At 45.1% G+C, this 24044-nt stretch overlaps 1 protein-coding gene across 3 annotated transcripts in view; it reads right to left on the bottom strand.

Moving 5' to 3' along the window:
- Positions 1-24044, bottom strand: part of GPR137C (G protein-coupled receptor 137C) — a 97853-nt gene that overhangs the window by 64727 nt on the left and 9082 nt on the right. For 2 of the 3 annotated variants that reach the window (XM_073609967.1, XM_073609966.1), the window contains exons 2-5: positions 22306-22349; positions 19314-19536; positions 19040-19189; positions 7271-7393 (exon numbers count right to left, since the gene is read on the bottom strand). In XM_073609967.1, the coding sequence (XP_073466068.1) occupies positions 7271-7393; positions 19040-19189; positions 19314-19536; positions 22306-22349 (540 nt within the window). The remainder of the gene's footprint in view (positions 1-7270; positions 7394-19039; positions 19190-19313; positions 19537-22305; positions 22350-24044) is intronic. The other variant, XM_073609968.1, reaches the window with a different exon arrangement.

The following is a 24044-nucleotide window of genomic DNA, read 5'->3' as shown; positions in this document are numbered from 1 at the left end:
CACTGTAAAGGGCGGAAGTGCACTCCTGCCCACCTTACTGCTGGGAGGGCAGCTGTCAGCAATCCCAAGGCTGACATGGCCCTTCTTATTTGGCGATTGCCCTGCAGAACTGCCAAGGCTCTGTCTATTTTGGCAATTTTCTCTTCGGGAAGAAAGACTCTCCGTTGGAGTCCAGGATGTAACCTAGGAATGTAATCCTCTGGGATGGAACCAGACTGGATTTCTCCAAGTTCAGGAGCCATCCCAGATGTTCCAGTATACCTCTCGCTATTTGCAGATCCTGGACCAGCTGCTCTGGGGAGGGAGCAAAAAGGAGCAGGTCGTCCAGGTATGCGACTACCGAAATTCCCCGAAGGCGCATAAACGCCAGAACTTCCACCAAAACTTTGGTGAATATCCAGGGCAAAGAGGAGAGCCCAAAGGGAAGGGCCTGGAACTGAAGATGCACTACTTCCTCCCCGGACCTTACCACCAGTCTGAGGAACTTCTGACTGTCCTCTGCAATCGGAATGTGCAGATAGGCGTCCCTTAGATCTATGGACGCCATGTAGCAATTCGGAGGGAGTAGTGTTTTTACAGAAAAAATTGAATCCATCCGAAACTTCTTGTAGGAGATTGATAGGTTCAGGGGCTTTAAGTTCAGGATGAGCCTGAATTTCCCTGAAGGCTTCCGAACCACGAAGATGTGGGAGTAGCAACCCCTGCCTATTTCTCCGGATGGGACACGTGAGATCACATCCTGCCGCTCTAGATCCTCCAGTGAGGCCATTAATGCCACTGCCTTCTCCGCACACTTTGGCAAGTCCGTAACCAGCAGCCTGTGTGGGGAGGGGGACTTGAGAATTCTAATCTGTAACCCCTCCTTACGATACCCAGAATAAACCGATTGGAGGTAACTGACTCCCACTGTGGGAGGAAGGCCCCCAGTCTTCCTCCCACTGGGGTTAGCCAGTCATTGGGCCTGTTCTGGAGGGGGGGGGGGGGGGGAAGCTCCCCCGCAGCCTTTGCCCTTGTTGGTCCAGACTTTATTCTGGGACTCTGCTCTAGGAAAAATAAACTTCCTTTGCGAACGAGTCCTCTTTCTAGGCTGTTCCCAACTTTTTCTTCAAGGGGAAGGCCTTCTTTTTATCGGCCGTTCGATCAAGAACCGTCTCCAGATCTGGACCGAACAGCAAGTCCCCAGTGAAAGGGACCCCGCAAAGTTTTATTTTTGAAGCGTTGTCCCCCTGCCAGGTCTTTAACCAAAGGGCTCTCCTGGCCGAGTTGGCCAAAGCAGAAGATCTAGCAGACATGCGGACCGACTCCGATGAGGCGTCAGCAATGTATGCGATTTCCTTCAAAAGCATTGGGAAGGAGGAGATAATCGTCTCCTTAGCGGTTCCGGCTTCAATATGAGCTTTTATATGTGTTAGCCAGTGCTCCATGTTACGTGCCACCACTGTGACGGCCATGGCCGGCTTAAGGTTGCCTAAAGAGGAATCCCAGGATTTTTTAAGTAGAGAATCCATCCGTTTGTCAATGGGATCTGTTAGCACCCCCATATCTTCAAACGGCAAGTCTGTTTTTCTGGATACCCGAGAGAAGGCTGCATCCAGTTTAGGTGACTTGTTCCATACAACAGCTTCATCCTCTGAAAAAGGGAATCTGCGCTTTAATGCTCTGGAAAAGAAAGGTTTCCTTTCTGGGTCCTGCCATTCCCTTTTAAATGGTATCTACTAGGACCTCATGCACTGGAAAGACCCTTTTCTTCTGCTCTCCAAGACCCACGTACATTCGGTCATGTAGAGACAGTTTCTCTCCTCCTGGATACCTAGGGTGGTGTGGATTGCTCCCAAGAGCTCCTCCACCTCCTCCAAGGAGAGTTTATATTGGGAGGTTCTGGAGGACTCGCCATCCACCTTCTCTCCATCTGATTCGCTTCAGAAATGTGAGGATGCACCATCCAATTCATCCTCTAAAGCCTCTCTGGAAACCCCCAGTAACTCCTCACTGACTGAGGGACCTGAAGGACCAGGTGCGACATCTTGCTGTGCCGGCAGAGGACCTGCTGGGGGCTGTATAGGCTGAAAATTTTCAAACAATGTTTTGAAAGATTGAAAAGTGCTGGAAAGCTTCAGAAGCTGCCAGGTCAGAGCTCTGTTCCATAGAGTGTTCCTTAACCAAGTCTTCAATGCATTTTTTGCACAAAACCTTCCCCCAGGACTCTCCCAAAGTACTTCTACATGAAGGGCACTTTCTTTTGGACACATGTAAGGGCTTGGTCTTTTCCGCAGGTTTGTCCTGAAATTACAAAACAAGCGTCGGCATCAGCAACAGTCTTTAAAAACAAAGAACCAAGTGACCAACACCAGGAGTGCACCCCCCCCCCAGGACCAACCACCACCAGGGTCCCAGACGTGCCTCTCCTCCCCTCTGACCAAGAGGGGGGTTTATCCCATGGAGCAAAGTGGGAATAAGGTAAGGGAACACCACCCCAGGGTTCCGCTTACCTTAGTGTGGCTGGTGCTGGTGTCACCCAGTACAGAATGGGAACCATCCATCTCTGACATCCCTCTGGCCAGGGGAGTGGTCTGCCTCAGAATGCTCCTCTGTCTGACACTTCAGCTTTAAGGGAGCCCGCACCAGCCCTTGCGCCGTTCGTTTATCCGTCCCGCGGCTGGAACCGGAAGCCGCGGTCCGAACGGAAGTGCCCTTCCTGTCGGAAATGACGTCGCCCGTCATCCGACTCAGCGTTGCTCCATGCTGACTCAAGATGAGGGGAATCTTGACATCTTGGTATTGCCTTCCCCAGGCAGCGGAAAAAACGAACTCCCAGGCCTTCGCATTCCCCAAGGGAGGACAGGGAGCGCAATTGCCACAGCAGGTAACCAGACTTCCCATCTGAACTGCTGTGAATGAGAGACCTGTCTCTCCTTTCCAACGATCGTACCGGCCTCAGCCTCACCAGCTGATATGGCCCAGGTTCCTAGCGATGTCTCCCTTCTGGAGGAAACCCCAAAACTGACGGGCTAAAGGGAAGGGGTGACTTAAAAGTCTGGTGGAGGCGGTGTTTCCTAAGAGGGGAGGAGCCGAGGTCTCAAGTGTGCTGTCCTGAAAGATGAGAGGGAAAATTTATAGACCCATAACTTCTTTGTAAGTGGGCAAACTTACAAAATCTGCAGGATATCTGTATAACAGACAAGTAAAAAAGGAAATTGATCTCACAGGATAATACTGATCTTGATGTGTTTTATGAACAGTGTTCACTTCAGGAGATCATAGCATCCAAATGTATGCACCAGAAAGGAGCCTAAAATTCAAGGGACCAAAGCCTTAAATGGGCAGATTAAGGAAGGAAACACCAGGCACATCCTATATGGGAGACACAATGGAGGCAGATGAGGCAAGTCCAAAAACAAAAACCACACCAAAGATGTATAGGAATTGTATGAAAACCTGTAAGTGAATGACAGCCATATTGGGGGGGGGGGCAACCGCCAAAGCGAAAAAACATACAGCTCTCATGCAGGATGTGCCAGGTGTTGCCCCTTCCTCCATCGGCCCATTTAAGGCTTTAGTCCGTTGAATTTCATAGGCTCCTTTCTGGTGTATACATTTGGATGCTACCATCTCCTGAAGTGGTGAACAGTGTTGACAAAATGTGTCAATATTTAATATCCACTTAATTTACTTCTGAGAATTCTGGTATCTACCTAGGTTTTTATCTTTATGCGTGTTTACATACCTTTGTACCATTTTTACTTTAAATAAAAACCCTGAATATAATTTTTATATAATGGAATAGTGCTTTGCTGGCACAACTCTTAAGTCCCATGGGCATTCTTTTAGAAATTACTGGTTTGTGACAGTTCCACCTACAGCTTTGCACTGTGGCCATTTATACACTACTGCACATTAAAATTTGTGATTTTCTCTACAAAATTAGCAGTTGCTTTCCCCATCAACCTTACATACTGCTGGAGTTTTAGAAGAGCTTACATGCCACCTAGTGGGCAGAAATGTTTTACATGGAACTCTATTAACCCCCCCCCCCCCCCCCCAGACTTTCCGACGGGAGTCTCAGAATCACATGTGGGCATTACCACAGCTTCCCTATTTTCAGGAAGCTATGTAAAGCACCCGGTCAGGACATGGTTCTTTGAAGTCTACCGAACTACACCCTTTCAACTTTTGGAACAAATAGTCCCGCAGTTATATCTGGTGTCCTAAACCAGAAGGCTGAGCGTGTTGTCACCTTAGAACTGAAAGGCTGTTACTGGCAGAATTGCCGGAGGGGAAATATTAGGCTATACTTTTTTTTTAAACTCTTTATTGAAAAGGTATAAGACAGTGACAATCAATGTGCGCAACATGAGCACATAGAACAATGGAGGTACATGTACAGTGCAGAAATTATTTGCATAATTACAAGTATAAAGCATTCCCCTTTAAACAAATCCTGATATACAAGTTATAATAACAGAAAACAAAATTGAACACCCCCAGTGATATTTTCAAGTGACTTTTCCTCCCTAGTTTTAGGGTTTGGAAAAAGGTAAAATGATATCCTGATTCAAATGAAATTTGGAGACTATCTTTGGTAGAAAATCCGGACGAGGACGCATGACCACTCTGTCCTGATGAAGAACCATAAAAGGTTCCTTGCAAGAAAGGGCGGCCAATTCTGACACCCTTCTAGCCGATGTTATAGCCACTAGGAAAACTAGTTTCCTGGTCAATAGGACAAACGGAATATGCCTAATAGGTTCAAAGGGCTGACTCTAAGGCTGAAAGTACCAAATTTAGGTCCCAAGGACATAAAGGTGGTTTAAGCGGTGGCCTCAGGTGCGTTACACCTTTGACAAAGGTCCACACCAAAGAATGGGATGCAATTGGTCTCTGGAAAAAAAAAAAATAAATAAATAAAAAAATGATAAGGCCGAAATCTGTCCCTTAATTGTCCCTAAAGCGAGTTGCAAGTCTACTCCTGTTTGGAGAAAGGTGAGAACTCTTCCAATCGTATACCTACGAGGGTTCCATTTCCTTTTCTCACACCAAGAAATGTATGACTTCCATACTCTAATACAGTGTTTCTCAACTCCAGTCCTCAAGGCGCACCAACAGGTCATGTTTTCAGGCTCTCCATTATTTTGCACAGGTGATTTGATCAGTTTCATTGCCTTGGCAATTACCACAGCTGTTTCATCAGAGGGAAATCCTGAAAACATGACCTGTTGGGGCGCCTTGAGGACTGGAGTTGAGAAACATTGCTCTAATAGATAGCTCTAGAAACTGACTTTCTAGCGTTTATCAAAGTGGACAAGACTGAACCCATAATACCACGGTCTTTCAATAGTCTGGTCTCAATAGCCAGGCCATCAAATTCAGCGACCGTAAAGAAGGATGGAATATGGGCCCTTGAGACAACAGGTCTGGACGGCAAGGGAGGACCAACGGGTCCCCTACTGCCAACCTTGCAATCTCCGAGTACCATGATCTCCTGGGCCACTAAGATCACTGGCTTCCGTTCCTCCCGTATTCTGCGTAGTAAGTGCGGCAGAATCTGGATTGGAGGAAAGGCATATATCAGAATACTGATCCCAAGGAACCACTAATGCGTCTATCCCGACAGCCAGTGGATCCTTGGTCCTGGATACAAACCTGTCCAGTTTGGCATTGAATCTGGATGCCAGCAGATCCACCTCTGGGGTCCCCCAGTATTGGCAGATCTGTAGAAACACCTTGGGGTGCAGGGACCATTCCCCTGGTAACAGTTTCTGGCGACTCAGGAAGTCCACCTGCCAATTGTCCACCCCCGGGATAAACACTGCCAACAGAAAAGGCACATTTTTTTCTGCCCAGGTTAGAATATGATCTACCTCTTTGGGCTGCCCGACTCCTGGTACCTCCCTCGTGGTTGATATAGGCCACTACTGTGGAGTTGTCGGACTGGATTCTGACAGGAAGCCCTCACAACCTGGACGTCCAGAATCGCAGGGCCAAACGAGCTGCCTGAATCTCTAGCAGATTGATGGGCAGAGTCCTCTCTGTCTGGGACCATACTCCCTGAACAGACACTTCCTCTAGGACTGCTCCCCAGCCAAGACTGGCATCCGTGGTTACCACTTTCCAGGCTACAGGAGGGAAAGACTTCCCCTTTTTAAGTTGCTGGTTCTTAACCACCAAGAGAGGTTCCATAGAACCTGTGGAGATAGAACCATAAGCTGATCCAGGGATCGAACCGACTTGTCCCAGGTTTTTAGAATACTGTTCTGGAACACTCTGGAGTGGAACTGTGCATATGGCATGGCGCTGAAAGATGACACCATCTTGCCCAGTATCTCATGCACAGCCGAATAGAAGGGGCTAGTTCTTTTCACCTTCTGTACAAGTTCCACTATGGAGGCGACCTTCAAGGCGGAAGGAACACCTTTCTTGGGCGGTGTCCAAGACCAGACCCAGATACACCAGGTCTTGGGTCAGATAAAGAGCCGACTTGTCCAAATTTAGTATCTAACCTAGGCGTTGTAAGACGCGCACTGTACTTAACACATTTAGAATTAGTGTAGGGCGAGAGCATTCCCTTAGAAGTACATCGTCCAGATATCCTATTATGGAGACTCCCTGAGATCTTAGGGAAGCCAACACTGGGGCCAGAACCTTTGTGAAGACCCTGGGGGCCGTGGCTAGACCGAAAGGTAACTCCACAAATTGGAAATGACTGCCCTCTACAGCGAAGCATAAAAACCTTTGGTGTGGACCGAAGATCGGCACATGAAGGTACGCATCCTTGATATCTATGGATGCTAAATAGTCTCCTTTAAGACACTGGTTAAAAAAAAAAAAAAAAAAAAAAAACTGAGGCACTTCCTGTATAGGAGGGGTTATACGGGAAGAACCGTTTTACTATTGGTTGCCAGTGTCCAATCACCTGAAGGTAAGCGTATAACCCACAGAGTCATTATTATGGTGCTCTGTGTCCCGTGATGTACGATAAAAAAATTGCTCTGTAAATTGCTTTAAAAATGAGAGAACATTGGATTATGCCAGAGCGATCCGATTTTCTTGGCTTCCCTCCATATTAGGTTATACCTACCCACTCTAACTCAGTGTATGCTCTTGGGTGGGGTGGGGGGGGGAACCACCCACCCACCCTGTAAGCTTAATACCCTGGAGGGTCAGGGTCTTTTCAAAGGATGTGTTCGAGTCAGAAGAATCTAATAAAAGTCAAAGAAAAGGGAAAAAAAAAAAAAAAAAAAAAACAAAAAAAACAAACACACAACAAACTCACCAAGTTCTGACTTGTTTTTTTAGCACGGAAGAAGTAGGTCATGAGACACATTGGCAGGAACTCGCAGAAAAGGAGAATCAATGTAAAGATCATATATTCCATATCATTGTTTTCTGTAAAAGCCTTAAAAAAAAAAAAAAAAAAAAAAAAAAAAGTAAATTGAAGCTAAAATTTAGAACATTAAAGCTCTGTATCAAAATCGTTCTCTTTAACCAAACCTTTTTTTTCCCCCCCACACGTCAAGAGTTCTCATCACCTGCACCCTCTCAGTCTACAAGTACGCTCTCCAGTGTTGTGTTGGCTGCACACTATTCGTGTGGAATTAGTCATGAAGTGTAATGAGTGGACTTGTAGTCTCCACCAGGGACCCATGTGACCACACAAGAACATAATTGGGATACAGTTATTACACTTTAACAGGAAGTCTGCAAATAAAGACAAAAGAACCAGGGATTTTAAGGAAACCTACAATTTAAGAAGACGGATTACTTTTGAAAGGACTTCTACAAGACTATAGTTAGTGGTTCAAATTTACTTTAATTACATGCCACCTTTTTTTTTTTTTTAATTGGGCCACCAGGAGCTGTTAGCCATCATGTTCTAGTAAGCCCATTGTGGCAGACTTTTCTGTCAAACTATCCCCTCCAGTGCTGCACTGTCAGCGCTGCCGCTGGTTGTGGGCGCTTCCTTCTCCCGGTCGTCGTTCCTTCCAGGTTCGGATTGTTGGGCCACCTGGACGTGCTGCAATGACATCACATCACTACAGCACAGAGCCGTGTCGTAAATATAAGCAGTGCATGCATGGCCCAGTGTCCAATAATTCTGACAGGCAAAGGGAAGCACTTCTGATAGAAGAGACCAATAAGATCTCTTCTGTATTAAAATTCTACCTGTCAGGGTTTTATTTTTTCCAGGTTTAATGTCTAGTTTAGGAGCCACTTACAAATGGTCCCCGAATATACAGAAGGCTTCTAAAGATACTTATTCAGAGTCCACACCCCCATTTAACCGTCATTTTTTCATCTTTCCATCTATTAAATCTACTGCCCTTGTCACTTTAACTTTGGATAGTTAAACTTTTTCTTCCTGCCAGTAAAAACCTTTAGAGACAAACAGGATATGGGCTGTATATTAGCCTAGGCTTATGACCTCATGCACAGCACTCTCGAGAGAGTTTGCCAGGAAAGGGGGGGGGGGGGGTGGGCCAATGAGAGCTGCAGGTGTGCCTGTAAATCCAGGAATTGAACAGGCAGCAGCCAGATTTCTGCAGCATATTTGGCAGGTACAGAGCCAAAGTATATAGAAAATATGCAAAGTGGTTGGCGGGAAGCTTCAGAATGGCAAAGATGTTATTACAAAATCTGTGAGCAGACTGCAGTTCCTCAAACAGTGAATGACAAAGCGAAGTGTTCCCCTGCTACACAGTTTATATGTTCTCCCTGTCCCTGCATGGGTTCTCCCACACAAAAGACATGCCGATAGGACAATTGGCTCCAATATGCATGTATAAATGAGAGTTAGGTACCTCAGGATTGTAAACACATTGAGGGCAGGGACGGCTATTAATGTACAATATGTATAAAGCGCTACCTAAACTGATGGTGCTATACAAGTACAGACAGGTGCATCTCAAAAAGTTTTGATCATCAAGAAGTTAAAATTTCAGTAAATTCAAAAAGTGAAACTCATTATCTAGATTTATTATATTTCAAGCATTTCTTTCAATTTTGATTATGGCTTACAGTAAGTGAAAACCCAAAATTCTGTATCTCACAAAATTTGAAATGAAATGTTGGCTTACTCAAATGTATAGTATGCACACAATACTTGGTCAGGGCTCCTGTTGCATAAATTACTGGATCGATGCGACATGACATGGAGGCAATCAGCAAGTTTGCTGGGCAATCAAGCAGCGATACCATGATCATTAAACCAGGTATTGGTACTTTTGGCAGTGTGGGCAGGTGCCAAGTCCTCCTAGAAAACAAAATCAGCATCTCCATAAAGCTGGTCAGCAGAGGGAAGCATGAAGTGCTCTAGAATTTCCTGGTAGAGGGCTGCGCTGACTTTGGACTCGATAAAACACAATGGACCAACACCAGCAGATGGCCTGGCTCCCCAAATCACTGACTGGAAACTTTACACTGGACCTCATGCAACTTGGATTCTGTGCCTCTCCACTCTTCCTCCAGACTCTGGGACCTTGATTTCCAAATAAAATGCAAGATTTACTTTCATCCAAAAAGAGGGCTTTGGATCACTGAGCAACAGTTTAGTCCTTTTTCTCCTTAGCTCAGGTAAGACGCTTGACATTTTGTCTGGCTCAGGAGTGGCTTGACAAGGAATGCAACAGTTGTAGCACATTTCCTGAATACGTGTGTGTGGTGGCTCTTGAAAGACTGATGCAAGCTGTAAGCCACCCCTTGTCTCCCCCAAATTTTTGAATTGCCTTTGCTTCACAATCCTCTCAGGCTGCAATTATCTGTTGCTTGTGCACCCTTTTCTACACTTTCCTTTCACTCATCTTTCCATTAATATGCTTGGATACAGCACTCTGGACAGCCAGCTTCTTTAGCAACGACCTTTTGTGAGTTGCCCTCCTTGTGGAGGGTGTCAATGACTGTTCTGGACAACTGTCAAGTCAGCAGTCTTCCCCATGATTGTGTAACCTACTGAACCAGACAGACCATTAAAAGGCAGTTTGGGGTCAGCTGATTAGACACAATGGAGTTGTTTTACTAAAAAACTAGAGCGTGTGAAATCTGGTGCAGCTCTGCATGGAAGCCAATCAGCTTCTAACTTCAGCTTGTTCAATTAAGATTTTAAAAAAAAAAAACCTGGAAACAGATTGGTTTTTATGCAGAGCTCCACCAGATTTAGCACTCTCCAGTATTGGTAAAGCCGCCACCATGAGTCTACAATAGTGAAATATTAAAAAAAAAAAAAAAAAAAAAAAAACCCCCGATCTATATCTTTCAGGTGTTTTTAACTAGCCTTACAGGATAAATGTAATTGTATGTGCGCTGTAATCTTTTTCCGTATGGTCTTATGGCTGTCCCATCTAATGCATTTTTTTTAGGGTATGCCCCCAAATCTTTGTCTAGTGTATGGATTCTGACCAAAGTGCCCACCTGTTATAGGAGTCCTTTAATTTTCCTATTTAGAAGAGTGTATGCTCCCATGGTTCAGAGAAACATGATCTTCCAGTCTATGGATAGCATTGGACCCACTAATTTGGGGTACTTTGTCACTGTAAGTGGGCTTAGCACTATATGACCATATAGTGTGACCAAACCCCTGTATTTTTTTGAATATGTTCAGGTGTTTTTAACTAGCCTTGCAGGATAAAATGTAATTTTTGTAAGTGCGCTGTAATCTTTTTTCCTGTCTGTATGGTCTTATGGCTGCACCATCTCTTATGCTTTTTTAAAAGGTGTGCCCCCCAAATCTTAGTTCTTACAATAGTGAACTTTCACAATATAATTTTCTGAGATACTGAATTCTGGGTTGTCACTAGATGTAAGCCATAATCAAAATTAAAACAGAAAGAAATGCTTGAAAAATCAAGTTAGACTTACCGGTAACTTGTTTTCCAGGAGCCTTTCAGGACAGCACCTTGAGTGTGGCTCCACCCACTTGACAGGAAACACCTCCAAACTTTAAAAGGAGGCTCCTTCTCAGTAGTAGTGGTAGAGAACCTCCGGCCCAAGCTGGAACACATAATCAGAATATGGTTAATCACAGCATAGTAATTTAATACAATAAGGGCGGGTTGCTGCTGTCCTGAAAGACTCCTGGAAAACAAGTTACCGGTAAGTCTAACCTGATTTTTCCCTTAACGTCTTTCAGGGCAGCACCTTGAGAGGATAATAGAGACTTACCCACTAGGGAGGGACCACAGCCTGCAAGACCTTTCTGCCAAAAGCCTGTTCACTTGCTGACAGAAGATCCGGTCTGTAATGACGGACAAACGTAAGGTAACTTGACCACATTTCCGCCTTACAAATTTGATCTGGGGTGGCACCAGCTATTTCTGCCCATGTAGCGGCCTGAGCCCTGGTAGAATGTTCATCAATTCCTAGCAGGGGAGAGTAAGCTGCCAGAATAGCAAATTTAAGCCATCTAGCTATTGACCCCTTAGAACAGGGATATGCAATTAGCAGACCTCCAGCTGTTGCAGAACTATAAGTTCCATGAGGCATAGCAAGACTGACAGCCACAAGCATGACACCCAGGGGCAGAGGCATAATGGGAGTTGTAGTTTTGCAACAGCTGGTGGTCCGCTAACTGCATATCCCTGCCTTAGAAGCTTGTTGGCCCTTTTTCCCAGAAAAAAGTATAAACAGAGCCCGAGGACCGAAAGTTTGTTACTTCCAGATACTGTAATAAAGTCCTTCTTACATCCAAATTGTGGAATTTGCTTTCTTTTTCCCTCCGAAGGGTTTGAGCAAAAGGTTGGCACCCTGGGTCGGTTTTGAGTATAATCCTATCTGTGTAGATGGATTAGAAGGGTTTAAAAGATAGGGCGTGCAACTCATTAAATTCTCCTTGCGGACGTCATTGCAACCAAAAAGGTTTTAAGAGCAAGATTCTTCAGTGAGATTTCTTGTAGTGGTTAAAAAGGTTCCTTTGTGAGGGCTTGTAGGACCACTGATAGATCCCAATTGGGAAAGTGCTTAGCCAGAGCTGGTCTGGATCTGGTAAGCACCTTGAAAAATCTTATAACCAAGGGCTCAGAAAAGATTGGTCTTTCCAAAAATACTCCCAAAGCGGCTATTTGCACCTTAAGCGTGCTGACTGACAAGCCTTTGTCTGCCCCATTTTGAAGGAATTCTAAAATGGACACTAAAGTTTACCTTTCTATTTGTCAACAGAAAGTTGTAGACTTTGCAATATTTAGCATATATATTTTTGGTCACTATTTTTCTACTGGAATTTAGTTACTAAAGGTTGTGACAGACCTTTGTTTCTTAACAACTGCTCCTCAGATACCAAGCGGTGAGGCTTAGACTTGCCACTTCCGGATGCTGTATCGGACCTTGTAGGAGCAAGTCTTGCCGGTGAGGCAGCTGCCAAGATGGTTTGACTGCCATCTGTAGAATGGTGGTAAACCATGCCCTTTTTGGCCAAAATGGAGTAATTAGAATTACTGCCACTTTCTCCCTCTGCATCTTTCTCAATACCAACGGGATTAGTTGAAATGGAGGAAAGGCATAACCCAGATGAAAGTTCCAGGGCTGAATTAATGCATCTATCCCCTGGGAACTGTCGTTTCTGTGAATTGAGAATACCAGGAGTTGCGCATTTTCTTCTGACGCAAATAGGTTTATTTGTGGTTGATCCCAGGCCCTGGTAATCACTGCAAAAACTTCTGGATTCAAGCTCCATTCTGCCTCCTGAATCCACCTTCTGCTTAGATAATCTGCCACTACATTTAGGGTGCCCTTGAGGTGGACTGCTGATAAGGACAGTACATTATTTTCTGCCCAAACCAGGATCTTTGAAGCTAGGAACTGCAGTGCAGTGCATTGCTTCTTGTGCCCCCTTGCTTGTTTAGGTAGGCTATGGTAGTGGTGTTGTCTGAGAGGACCTGGACATGGGAACCTTGAAGGATTGGAGAGAAGACATCTAATGCTAAGGCGACTGCCCTTCGTTCCCTCCAATTTGAGACCATACTCCTTGCGTGAAGTTTTGACCCAAGTGAGCTTCCCAACCCCACACGCTGGCATCTGTCGTTACCACCTTTTCTATTGGAAAAGACCAGAGCAGGCTCTGACAGATTTGCCTGACTTCACCACCAAAGCGATCTTTTGACTTTGATGGGGATTTTTACCTTTACTTCCAGAGATTCTGTCCTGTGATTCCATACTCTGGAGAAAAGTCTGTAGGAGGTCTGAAATGCAACCTTGCCCACTGAATGGCTGGCGTGGTTGAGGTTAGGGTTCCTAGGGTTGACATGACTTGCCTGACTGATAATTCCTGATTTGTCTGTAAGGAGGCTACAACATTTTGGACTTTTACCTTTTCCTCTTCTGGGAGAAAACTTTAACAGATTTGATACCCCAGGAATAGTACTTCCTGGGCTGGATTGAAATTTGACTTTTGCATATTTATAATCCAACCCAAGGCTTCCAGATGACCTCGGGCTTTTCTGAGGTCCTCTAACAATTTTTCCCTGGAAGGGGCAAAGAAGAGTAGGTCGTTCAAGTACGGAATTACTGCAATCCTCTGCAGGCGGAGAGGTGCGGGTGCTTCAGCCATTATCTTTGTAAATATTCGTGGGGCAGAAGAAAGGCCAAAGGGGAGGGCCTTGAATTGTAAGTGCAGAACCTCTTTACCCATATTTATCGCCATCCTTAGGTATTTGAGACTGCGGGGCTATGGGGATATGCAGATAGGCATCTCGAAGATCTATCGAGGCCATAAGGCATTCCTTTGTCAATAGGTCTGACCGTGAAGATAGAGTCCATACAAAATCTTTTGTATAGGACTGATCTGTTCAGCTGTTTCCTGTTTAGGATCGAAAATCTCCAGAAGGCTTTTCTTTATCAGGAATATATGGGAATAAAATCCCTGATAAAGCTCCCCCTGTGGAACGTGAGTCACAACCCCTTGACCAGATCCTTTAACAGGTTCTTCATTGCTACGGACCTTGTTGCATCTCTTGGAAGATTTGTTACAAAGTACCTTTCTGGGGGGAGATCTAAAAATTCTATTCTGTAACCCTGGGCTAGCATATTCAGAACGTACTGTTTTTTTTGTTATGCTTGCCCAATAGGGGAGAAAGCCCTGAAGTCTTCCTCCCACCTGTAACTGGCTGTCATTGCGTCTTGCTGGATGACGCAGGAGGATGGAAAAGGATATTCCCTTTGCCCTTTCCAATTTTTCTTTTTCTCTTGAGGCTTGTTTTGTTCCTGAGCCCTTTGAAGATGAAAAAACCGTTTGACTGGCCGTTTCTTCTTGACAGGAAAAGATTTCTTTTTATCTGCAATCCTGTCAAGAACTGAGTCCAAATCAGGGCCAAACAATAAATCCCCTAGGAAAGGGACCCCGCATAAATTTTTAGATGCTGCATCCCCCTGCCAGGTTTTTAGCCATAATGCCCATCTAACTGAATTAGTAAGGGCTGCGGCTTTTGCTGTCATCTTGATAGATTCAGCTGATGCAGAGACATAGGCTATGGCCGCTGAGAGAGTAGAAAAGGAATCAAGGATTTCTTGCTTAGGGGAATCAGCTATTATATGAGCTTTAAGCTGATTTACCCAATACTCCAAATCTCTGGAGACGCAAGTAGTTGCCATTGCTGGCTTAAGGTTGCCCATAATGGATTGCCAAGCCTCTTAAGACCCCCCCATGTCCTCAAATGCCAGATCAGTAGATCTTGACACCTGAGAAAAAGCTGCATCGAGTTTTGGAACCTTATTCCAGAGAGCCGCTGGGTCTTCATCAAAAGGGACCCTTCTCTTATGAGCCCTTAAGAATGGTTTCCCATCAGGATCAGCCCATTCTTTGATTGTCTCAGAAATCACTGTGGACTGGAAAGGTTACAAGTCTTGGGCTCGCTGAGCCCTGCATACATTGTCGTGTAAAGAAATTTCTTTATGCTCTTCCTCCAGGCCCAGAATAGCATAAATAGCTTTCAAGAGGCCGTCCACTTGATCCAAAGACCATTTATATTTGGAAGACATTCTCCAGCTCGTCCCCCATCCTCATCTGGTTCTTCATTAGAATGAGGGGGGCCCTTCCTGGTTCAGAGGACCCATTTCTGCCTCCACTGCCGGGACTAACAGTGAGCCTTGAGAGGACTGTGAGGTAGTAGGCTGACTTGTGGATGGATTTGCAAGTGAGGATCTGAAGGATTGAATGGTAGCATCCAATTTCTTTTTGGTAGATGTGATCAGATCGCTGCATGCGGAAGCGGCTTCCTCCTTCACCAAGGAGTCAATGCATTCTTGACAAAGTATTTTTCAAGCCTTCAGTTAACTTAGTTTTGCATTAAGGACATTTTTTAATCCCAGGGTCAGAGCTCTTGGTGTGCCATAAGGAAAAAAAAAAAAAAAAAAAAACACAAAACCATCCTTTAGAGTCAGCCTGAACACTCAAGATGCTCACCACAGGTGCACAGTGAGAAAAAAAAAAAAACAAAAAACACAAGACTCATGTGCCCTGACAGGCCCCTCTGCCACCAGGGGGAAATACCCTCAAGCCCCACTAAGAGGGAGAAGAGAGCTAGAGAGACCCCACAGTAAAGTAGAGCAGAATCTACAGTCTGCTCCTTACCTGGGCCTTGCTGGTGCCTGTGCCTGTCCCACTTGCTGCGGTTCCCGAGTCCATGCTGAGGCAGCAGAGTGATCCTTGTGGCGAAAAAGCCGGTTCCGGACTCCAATAATGCTTGTGTGCCGGACCTGAACTGGAAATATGTAGGCACCAGACCTATTCCCCCCCTCCTCCCCCTGCACTTCTGGCGGAAATGACACCTAGCGCCTGCTTGTCAGATGCCGCCCCACTTCCGGTTACCTCACATCCGGTGGATGCAGTCCTCTGACTGCCCTTCTCAAGATGGCGGCGGCAGGAAACAAACATGTCCTGGAGAGAAAAAAAAAAAAAAAAAAAAAAAAAAAGTGCCTGACATGCCTAACGCCCCCTCCCCCCCCGGCCTGCGAGCGGCAACTCCTGGAGCAGTCCTGGCTCTCCGAGCACTGAGGGAGAAGGAGCCCATCCACTCGGCACTACGTAAGCCTGTGGAGATGAGAGGAACTGGCTTTCTTGAGGTAGAAACAAAATATTGGAGTAGGGAGCCTGGCCTCTCAGGACAGCACCTTGAGAGCTCCTAACTCCCACATGTGTTCCCTCCGGAGGAAACAAAAACTGATAAGTGGGAAGGAGCCTCCTTTTAAAGTTTGGTGGAGGCGTTTCCGGTCAAGTGGGTGGAGCCACGCTCTCAAGGTGCTGTCCTGAAAGACGTTAAGAGAAATATAGATTACGGTTTAACGAGTCTATATAATAGGAGTCATTTTTTTAATCAAATTACTGAAATCTACCTACACAAAAGAGTATTCCTAACCCTTAGGCCCCTTTCACACGAGGCAGACTCCATTTCTACGGAGCCCGCCTTGGTCCGCTGGCTCAGCGGGAGATCAGTCCGTTGATCTCCGCTGAGCCGGAGAATGACAGGTCCCTCTCTGCTCACTGAGCGGGGAGGGGCTTGTCAGGCGCCGCTGTCGCCTATGGAGGGATCGGATGAAAACGGACAGCATGTCCGTTTTCATCAGATCTTTCCCAATCCGATAGCGACGGACCTGGACGTAGAGCCATCCGTCTGCTTTTAGCGGATCGGATGTCAGCCGCCATGTCTCTGCTGACATCGATGCTCCATAGACTAACATGGAGCGCCCGTTCAGGTCCGCTGTCAAAACTGACAGGCGGACCTGAACGGTCCGATCGTGTGAAAGGGGCCTAAAAAAACTTTCCACTTTGTCAGGTTACAACCAAAAACAAAAAAGTATTATTGGGATTTTATGATAGGCCAACACAAAGTGGCACATAATTGTGAAGTGGAAGGAATATGAATTTTTTCAACATTTTTACAATTATCTAAAAAGTGTGGTGTGTTATTTGTGTTCATTATTTTGTAGACTAACAGGTTTTCTTCTAGGATTGCCCTGAATTTGGCTTAAGCCACCTTCCCATCAACTCTGACCAGCTTTCTCTGTCCCTGCTGAAGAAAAGCATCCTCACAACATGATGCTGCCACCACCATGTTTCATGGGTGGGTGTAAGGCGTAGTGTTAGTTTTCCACCACATATAGCTTTTCTTTTAGGCCAAAGTTCAAACTTGGTCTCATCTGACCAGAGCACCTTCTTCCACATGTTTGCTGTGTCTCCCACATGGCTTCTTGCAAACAGGACTTATGGCTTTCTCTCAACAATGGCTTTCTTCTTGCCACTCTTCAATAAAGAACAGATTTGTGGAGCGCACAATAGTTGTCCTGTGGACAGATTCTCCCACCTGAGCTGTGGATCTCTGCAGCTCCTCCAGAGTTCCCATGGGCCTCTTGGCTGCTTCTCCGATTAATACTCTGCTTGCCTGGCCTATCAGTTTAGGTGGATGGCCATGTCTTGGTAGGTTTGCAGTTGTGCCATAATCTTTCCATTTTCGGGTGATGGATTGAACAGTGCTCCGTGAGATGTTCAAAGTTTAGGATTTTTTTTTTTATACAACCTAACCCTGCTTTAAAACCTCCACAAATTTATTCCTGACCTGTCTGGTATGTTCCTTGGCCTTCATGATGATGTTTGTTCACAAAAGTTTTTCCAACAAACTTTAATGGCTTCACAGAACAGTATGTTTATATCAAGATTAAAAAATTACACACAGCTGGACTATTAACCAGTTAGGCGACTCTGAAGGCAATTGGTTCCACTAGATTTTAGGTGTATCAGAGTAAAAGGGGCTGAATACAAATGCACACCACACTTTTCAGATATTTGTAAAAAAAAAAAAAACAAACTTTGGAAACCATTTATCATTTTCCTTCCGCTTCACAATTATTTGCCACTTTGTGTTGGTCTAGCACATAAAATCCCCAAAAAAGCCATTTAGGTTTTTGGTTCTAACATGACAAAATGGAGAATCAAGGGGTATGAATATTTTCAAGGCACTGTATAGCCCCATCTCATTCAAATCACAATTGTGACTAACATTTAGAGGTTGAGATTTCAGTAGCCATTTGTATTGTCCTGCACTCTCCAGCCCTTTTATAATGCAACTAGATTAAGAATAATCTGGATTTTCTCTGAGACTAGCAGCTGATTGCCCATCAAAATCCCTGTGTATTGGAGTTTAGGGAAGAGCGTCCGTGCCACCTAGTGGACCATTATGTTCACACATGGAACCAATTTTTCCATATCAAAAGACTGATCACATGAGTAAGGCCCCTTCCACACTGCCGCGACTTAAGTCACACAATTTGACACAATTTTGCTGCAATTCAGGGAATGCCTGTAAACTTGAGGTCTATGGCCCTCAACTCACATGAAAGTCAGACCAAAGTAGTACACGGAATATATGAATGTTATCATGGGGAATGACTTGTCCTGTGACTTGGGACTGCAAAGTCGCATGACAAGTCACACAAGTGTGAAAGGGGCCTAAAGAGTTTAGGACCTCAGCATCTGCTTAAGAGCTGTCAGATGCTAGACAGGGCTGTACAAACAATGGAGCCTAATTTTACATATTAAAGCAGCCCCACTCCCAAAATACACAATCCCCTATTGCAAGCTACAAGAGAAAAAAAAAAAAAAAAAAAAAAAGTTAAAAATCTACCAGTCTATCCTGCATTACTTTTTGGCCACGTACATTTTCAACAAATTCCAGTTGATCCTGCCAGAATTTGTGTCCTCGTAATTTCTGCACACTGATCCAATATCCTAAACGAGGTCATAGCCTTCCCAGCTATTTTCTGTAAACTACACTAAACACAGACTATGTATTGAAGCTATTGAGTGGGGGAGGCATTTGTAGTTCTAATCAAGAAAACAGCCTAGGGCAACAAAACTTGCACTTCTGAATCACTGGCAGGATCAACAGAGAAAAATAAGGGGGGGGGGGGGGGGAGGGTGTTGGGGGTCAGAAGCCCGAAAAAGAAAACCAAGGCAGCCACATCTAAAAAGGACTGCTAAAGTGCAATAAATTACTTTTTGGGAGGGGGATGGTTTATATAGGCTTTAAATTCCTCTTGACAATCATTTGTAGGTGTGAGTGCTTACATGATCAGATACTCCATTCCAGCCATAACTGAAGGGGGTCGGCTCACTTTCAGATTGGCTGAAAAACACCACCAGGTTGTACATGGCCCTCAATATATACAGTGTGCTGATCAATGAGCCAGTCATGACCGCTTGGTTTCCTGAGGTCCCCTAAAAACAGAAACGAGGCATAAGATTAGGACCAAACAGCTTCCAAATAAAAAAAAAAAAAAAAAAAAAAAAAAAAGGAAGAAAAGATAATCTATCCATCTTTCCCATATGAAGCACAGCCTACCTTAGACTCTAGGTAGACGTGAGCAGGGGTCATATTAGCGATCTTGTAGGTGTTGCTGGCCAGCGAAATGGAACAAGCTGCAAAGAGACAGTTGCTGATTGTGATCCGAGTCATGGGGATCCATCTACGCTGGTCATCTGTGCCATTGCCGATCCAGATACATAATAAATTCACTATCAGGAAGATGAGGCCGATAATACAAAATACAATTCGCAGGGGCATCCTGTATGGGGCAAACACACTGCCTATTAGAGGGTTGTTTTATGGCGATGGAAAGAGCAATTCCAGGAACAATAAAAACAAAATCTGAAGACATTGGGGTGGATAGTTCTATCTATACAATTTTTTTTTTTTAACCAGCAAAACTCCTGGAACAACTGAGTGTTCTCCTGCAGAGTCAAAACTAGAATTCTCCAATCAGAGAATGCACATTTTGCTCTAGAGGAGACATCTCAGATCTCTGCAAAGAGACCACTGCTTCACAAGAGAGCAAGGGTCTTAATCCTCAACATGCTGGCATGGGACAGAGCTCCCTACGCAGGTTATGGCTACTTTCTAAAGAAAACAAACCACAGGATTTGTCACCTTTTGTTTTGATACACCTAGAATACGGTTAGTCCAGTTAAAGTCAAACGCCAGCAAAAGTAAAAATGCACCCACTGCAAAGGATAAATGCTCATTTTGGCCTAGGGGACAGGAAAAGTCGTTTTGCATTGACAATTCTCTACTGCTCCAACAGATGGTGCTTCCCTATTCCCCAATCTGTTACTTTTTGTGTCGTTAAGCGCAGTGCTGGGCTATAGGCACTGCATCAGTCTTGACATCAGGGGCATACTACTGCCAGAGTGTAGGAAAGAGGTAGTGGGGCCCAATATTGCTGCATAGAAGAGCCAAACGATCAGGCAAGTAAAAAACATTTAACCTTGAAGTGCAGGGACTGCAATGGAGGATTACCCCCCTCCCCCCATTCAGCTTTAAAGTGAATTTTTAACAAGGGCTTGAACAAGACCAAGGTAAAGGGAAGGGTGAAAGGGGCAGCATTTTGTAAAGCAGTTGGCTTCTGGACAAATGCATTTTGTTGCCTCCTTCAGCCTAACTTGGTAGCTTCAAGGGCAATGGGCTGCACTGCAAAATTTAGAAATACTCAGCTTCATACAGAACAAAGTGCTATCTGTGCTGCATTTACAAATGTTTTATGGGGGGGGGGGCTGTTTAGATTCAGATACATTACCAGCCTCTGGCTGCCTGCCTCATCCCTCAAGTTCCAAACTGATTGCAAGCACAGGATCTCCTGTGCTTGGGTGTGGGCTCCAGAGAGAACAGCTGCCTATATTCCCATCCTGGCTTTAATGGACATGCCTGGCCCTGCCGTCCTCTTAAGACTGGGGAAGTCTGAACTCCTTCACTGACCAATCAAGATGGCAAAAAAAAAACAGGATCCAGAAGATGCCAATACGACCTTGCAGGTATCAGGCTATTGAAGCAGAGGCAAGTTTTGTGGACTTTAGCGTTAAAGGGGTTGTAAAGCTTTGTTTTTTCACCTCAATGCATCCTATGCATTAAGGTGAAACACCTTGCACTCTGGGGGCCCCCCCCCCCCCCGAGCCCCCATTTTACTTACCTGAGCCCTTAATCTCTGTGGGCGTGATCCCACGTTGCTTTCCCCCAGCTCTTGTGGGCTCTTCATTGGATGATTGATAGCAGCGCAGCCATTGGCTCCCGCTGCTGTCAATCAAATCAATGACACGGCATGCCAGGGCCGAGTGATACACTCGGCGGCTATGGCTGCCGACTTTATCACACGGGAGCACGCCCGCAAGCTAACCCCCTTGGGAGAGTGCTTTCTGGGGGGGGTAGCTCTTGCGGGGAGGAGCCGAGACAGATGTGGAGGGACCCCAGAAGATGAAGATCGGGGCCACTCTGCAAAACGAACTGCACACTGGGGGCAGACATAAAAAAAAAAAACAAAAAAAAAAAACAAACAACCAACAACAATGTAAACCTTTACAACCCCTTTAGAACTAAAAGCTATTTTTTCTTATTCATTTTGAAGAGAATAAGGGAGGGTTATAACCAGTCAGTTTTTTGCCACCCGTGTCAGATGGGGAGATTTTCATGCACTTCCCACCCCATCGCCAAAACAGGAAGTGAAAATCACTGGCTGTCACCAGAACTAGTGTCCCCATTGGAAGATTTCCCCACTACTATTCTGGTGTAAACCCAAAATCTTAGAAATACTTTCACTCTTGGTGAAAACACAAAAATAGGAGGGTGAGGTCTCCCCAACGTAGGTAGAGACAATATATAACCCCCCCCCCCCCCCCAAAAAAAAAAAAAACAAAAAAAAAAAAACACACCACACACAGGGCTTCAAATGCCTTTCCACTATCCAAACCATTAAACCCTGCCTGTAGTTAAACTTTAATGGCAGAAGTCATATTTCCCTTAAAGTGGTTGTAAACCCGCTCCTATATCCAGTGAAGTGCCTCAGATGATACAGATGAAACAAATCTCCCTACATAAGTTTTACATGTATATCTGCCGCCTTCAGCTTTCTACACTCTTTAGAAAGTGCAGATTGTGTAAAAAAAATCTCTTCAGCAGTACATAGTGGTGGGTGGGGATGCTGGGCTTATACTGTGTGTGAGCTGATTAGAAGAAAGGGACCCCCCCCCCCCACAGACAGGGGAAGGAACATGCAGAGCTGTATTCTGAATAGACAAACTCCATGCTCATCTCCCTCTAAGCTCCCTTCCCGACACAAATTTTAGCACATGTCATCTCATGTGTCAGAACTTGTCAGAAGTGCCTCTGCTGATAACAGAGGAATGAAGCACCAGAGAGAAACGACACTTAGAGCTTTAGAGAGATAAGTAAACACTACAGATGTGCCTAGTTCAACTTTCATGAATGGGGTTTACAACCGCTTTAAGACAGGTTTCTATAATTCAAAGTGAACAGTGTGCATGTAAAGGACTCAAAGTCAACTTACTTATATCTGTTGAACTCTGGAGTGCAGCGAGCTTTAAAGATAACCTAAAAAAATAAGAAAAGAAATTAGCAGCACATCCAAACTTGCAGCAGACCGTTTTATATAGGTGTTCCCGTCCACTTTAATGGATCACACCACCTAAAGACATATTGTAGAAAACAACGCCAGAATAAAGATAGGAAAATTATCCTGGGGTTCCAGAGATGCCAGTACAGAGGCGCTCTGCTGCAGGATGACGTCATTCACCACAAGATACCAGCACTTGCTCAGAGCTCCTGTAGGGGGAAAAAAGGGGAGGGGCAGGAGGCAAGATAGGCAATCAGGACAAGGAGGTTATAAGAAGAAGCCATATCCCCAGCAACAATGTATCTTGCTTCAAATAGGGTAGGGAAAGGTTTGAACCTCTGTTGGCTTTGCCATTTGTGCCTTTATTAGGCCTCCTTCATACAGGTGGTAAAAATAGGTGGTTTAGCCATTTTTACTATCCCAGCTGCAAGGCTTTGCTTCTTGGCCACGGCTTGTCTGTTTTGACAGGTGGTGCCATCAACTAAAATCAAAAGGGGCCGTGCCACAACCTCGAGCATCTCACAAAGCTGCAGCAAGTCAGAAACAGCCCAATTTCCTGGCTGGAGGACATCCAGCACTCCTCTCAGCCTGATCCCCACTGTCCTGCCCATTTACTCAATTACAGTCCTTTTAATCATTGAGTTTTGGCATCACATGTGGGGATAGTCTGCATGCCAATACAACTGCCCACACCTCCAGGCTGACATCCATTTTGATTTTTTCATAATTCCTCCCATTGCTTACATCAGGTTTGAGGGCTCGAGGGGTACCGAGGCTGTGATGTTTTCAGGAAGTCATGTACATCACCCCACCAGCCCCTTCCAACAGCCAATCGAACAAAAAAGCTTGGTTAAAATATGAACACCTTGACATGCCTCACCAGGCTTTTTGTGGCACTGGCACAGTAAAGGCTTCTTTATGGCATGACAATGCAGCTAATTTTTCTTCTACATAAAAACAACCACACATTTCCAGAGCAGCCTGTATTTCTCCAGAGGTTACATGTGGGTTTTCTTTGTATTCAGAACAATTTCTGGCAGTTGTGGCTGCAAAGTTTACTTTGTCTACCTGATATTGGCGTCAAGATCCCTGAATTTTACAATTAATAAGTGATTGAAGAGTACTGACTGGCATATTCAAGGATTTGGATATCTTTATATCATTTTCCATTTTTATAAAGGTTCAATTACCTTATAACGCAGTTCTTTTGACAGTTCTTTTCTGCTCCCCATGGCTCAGTGTCAAGCCTGCTCAGTGCATTCACGAGAGAGCCAACTATGACCATTTATAAAACAGACACTAACTGCAATGTAAAAAGTCATGGATGTGGGAAATTAACTTTTAACAGCTTGCCAACCATCCGCCGTCATACCACGGCAGGTCGGCACGATCCCGCAAACCGTCGTAGCTGTACATCAGCTCCTTAAAGCAGGATAGCAGGTGCGCACTGCGCTGCCAGGGTGCCGATGCACATGACCGCCAGCCACGTGCAATTGAGGGCACAAGAAGCAGAACAGGGACACGTGTAAACACAAATCTGTTCTGAGAGAAGAGGCAGATTGAGAGTTCCTACTAGCTAGGAACCACGATCTGTCATTCCCTCCAGTCACTCCCCTACAGTTAGAACACACTGGGGAACAGTTGACCCCTTAATTGCCCCCTAGTGTTAACCC

Source organism: Aquarana catesbeiana, linkage group LG13, assembly GCF_042186555.1.
Source record: "Aquarana catesbeiana isolate 2022-GZ linkage group LG13, ASM4218655v1, whole genome shotgun sequence".
NCBI classification, from domain to species: domain Eukaryota; kingdom Metazoa; phylum Chordata; class Amphibia; order Anura; family Ranidae; genus Aquarana; species Aquarana catesbeiana.
The sequence above is the reverse complement of the archived record's forward strand: the minus strand, read 5'-3'. Positions and strand labels throughout refer to the sequence as shown.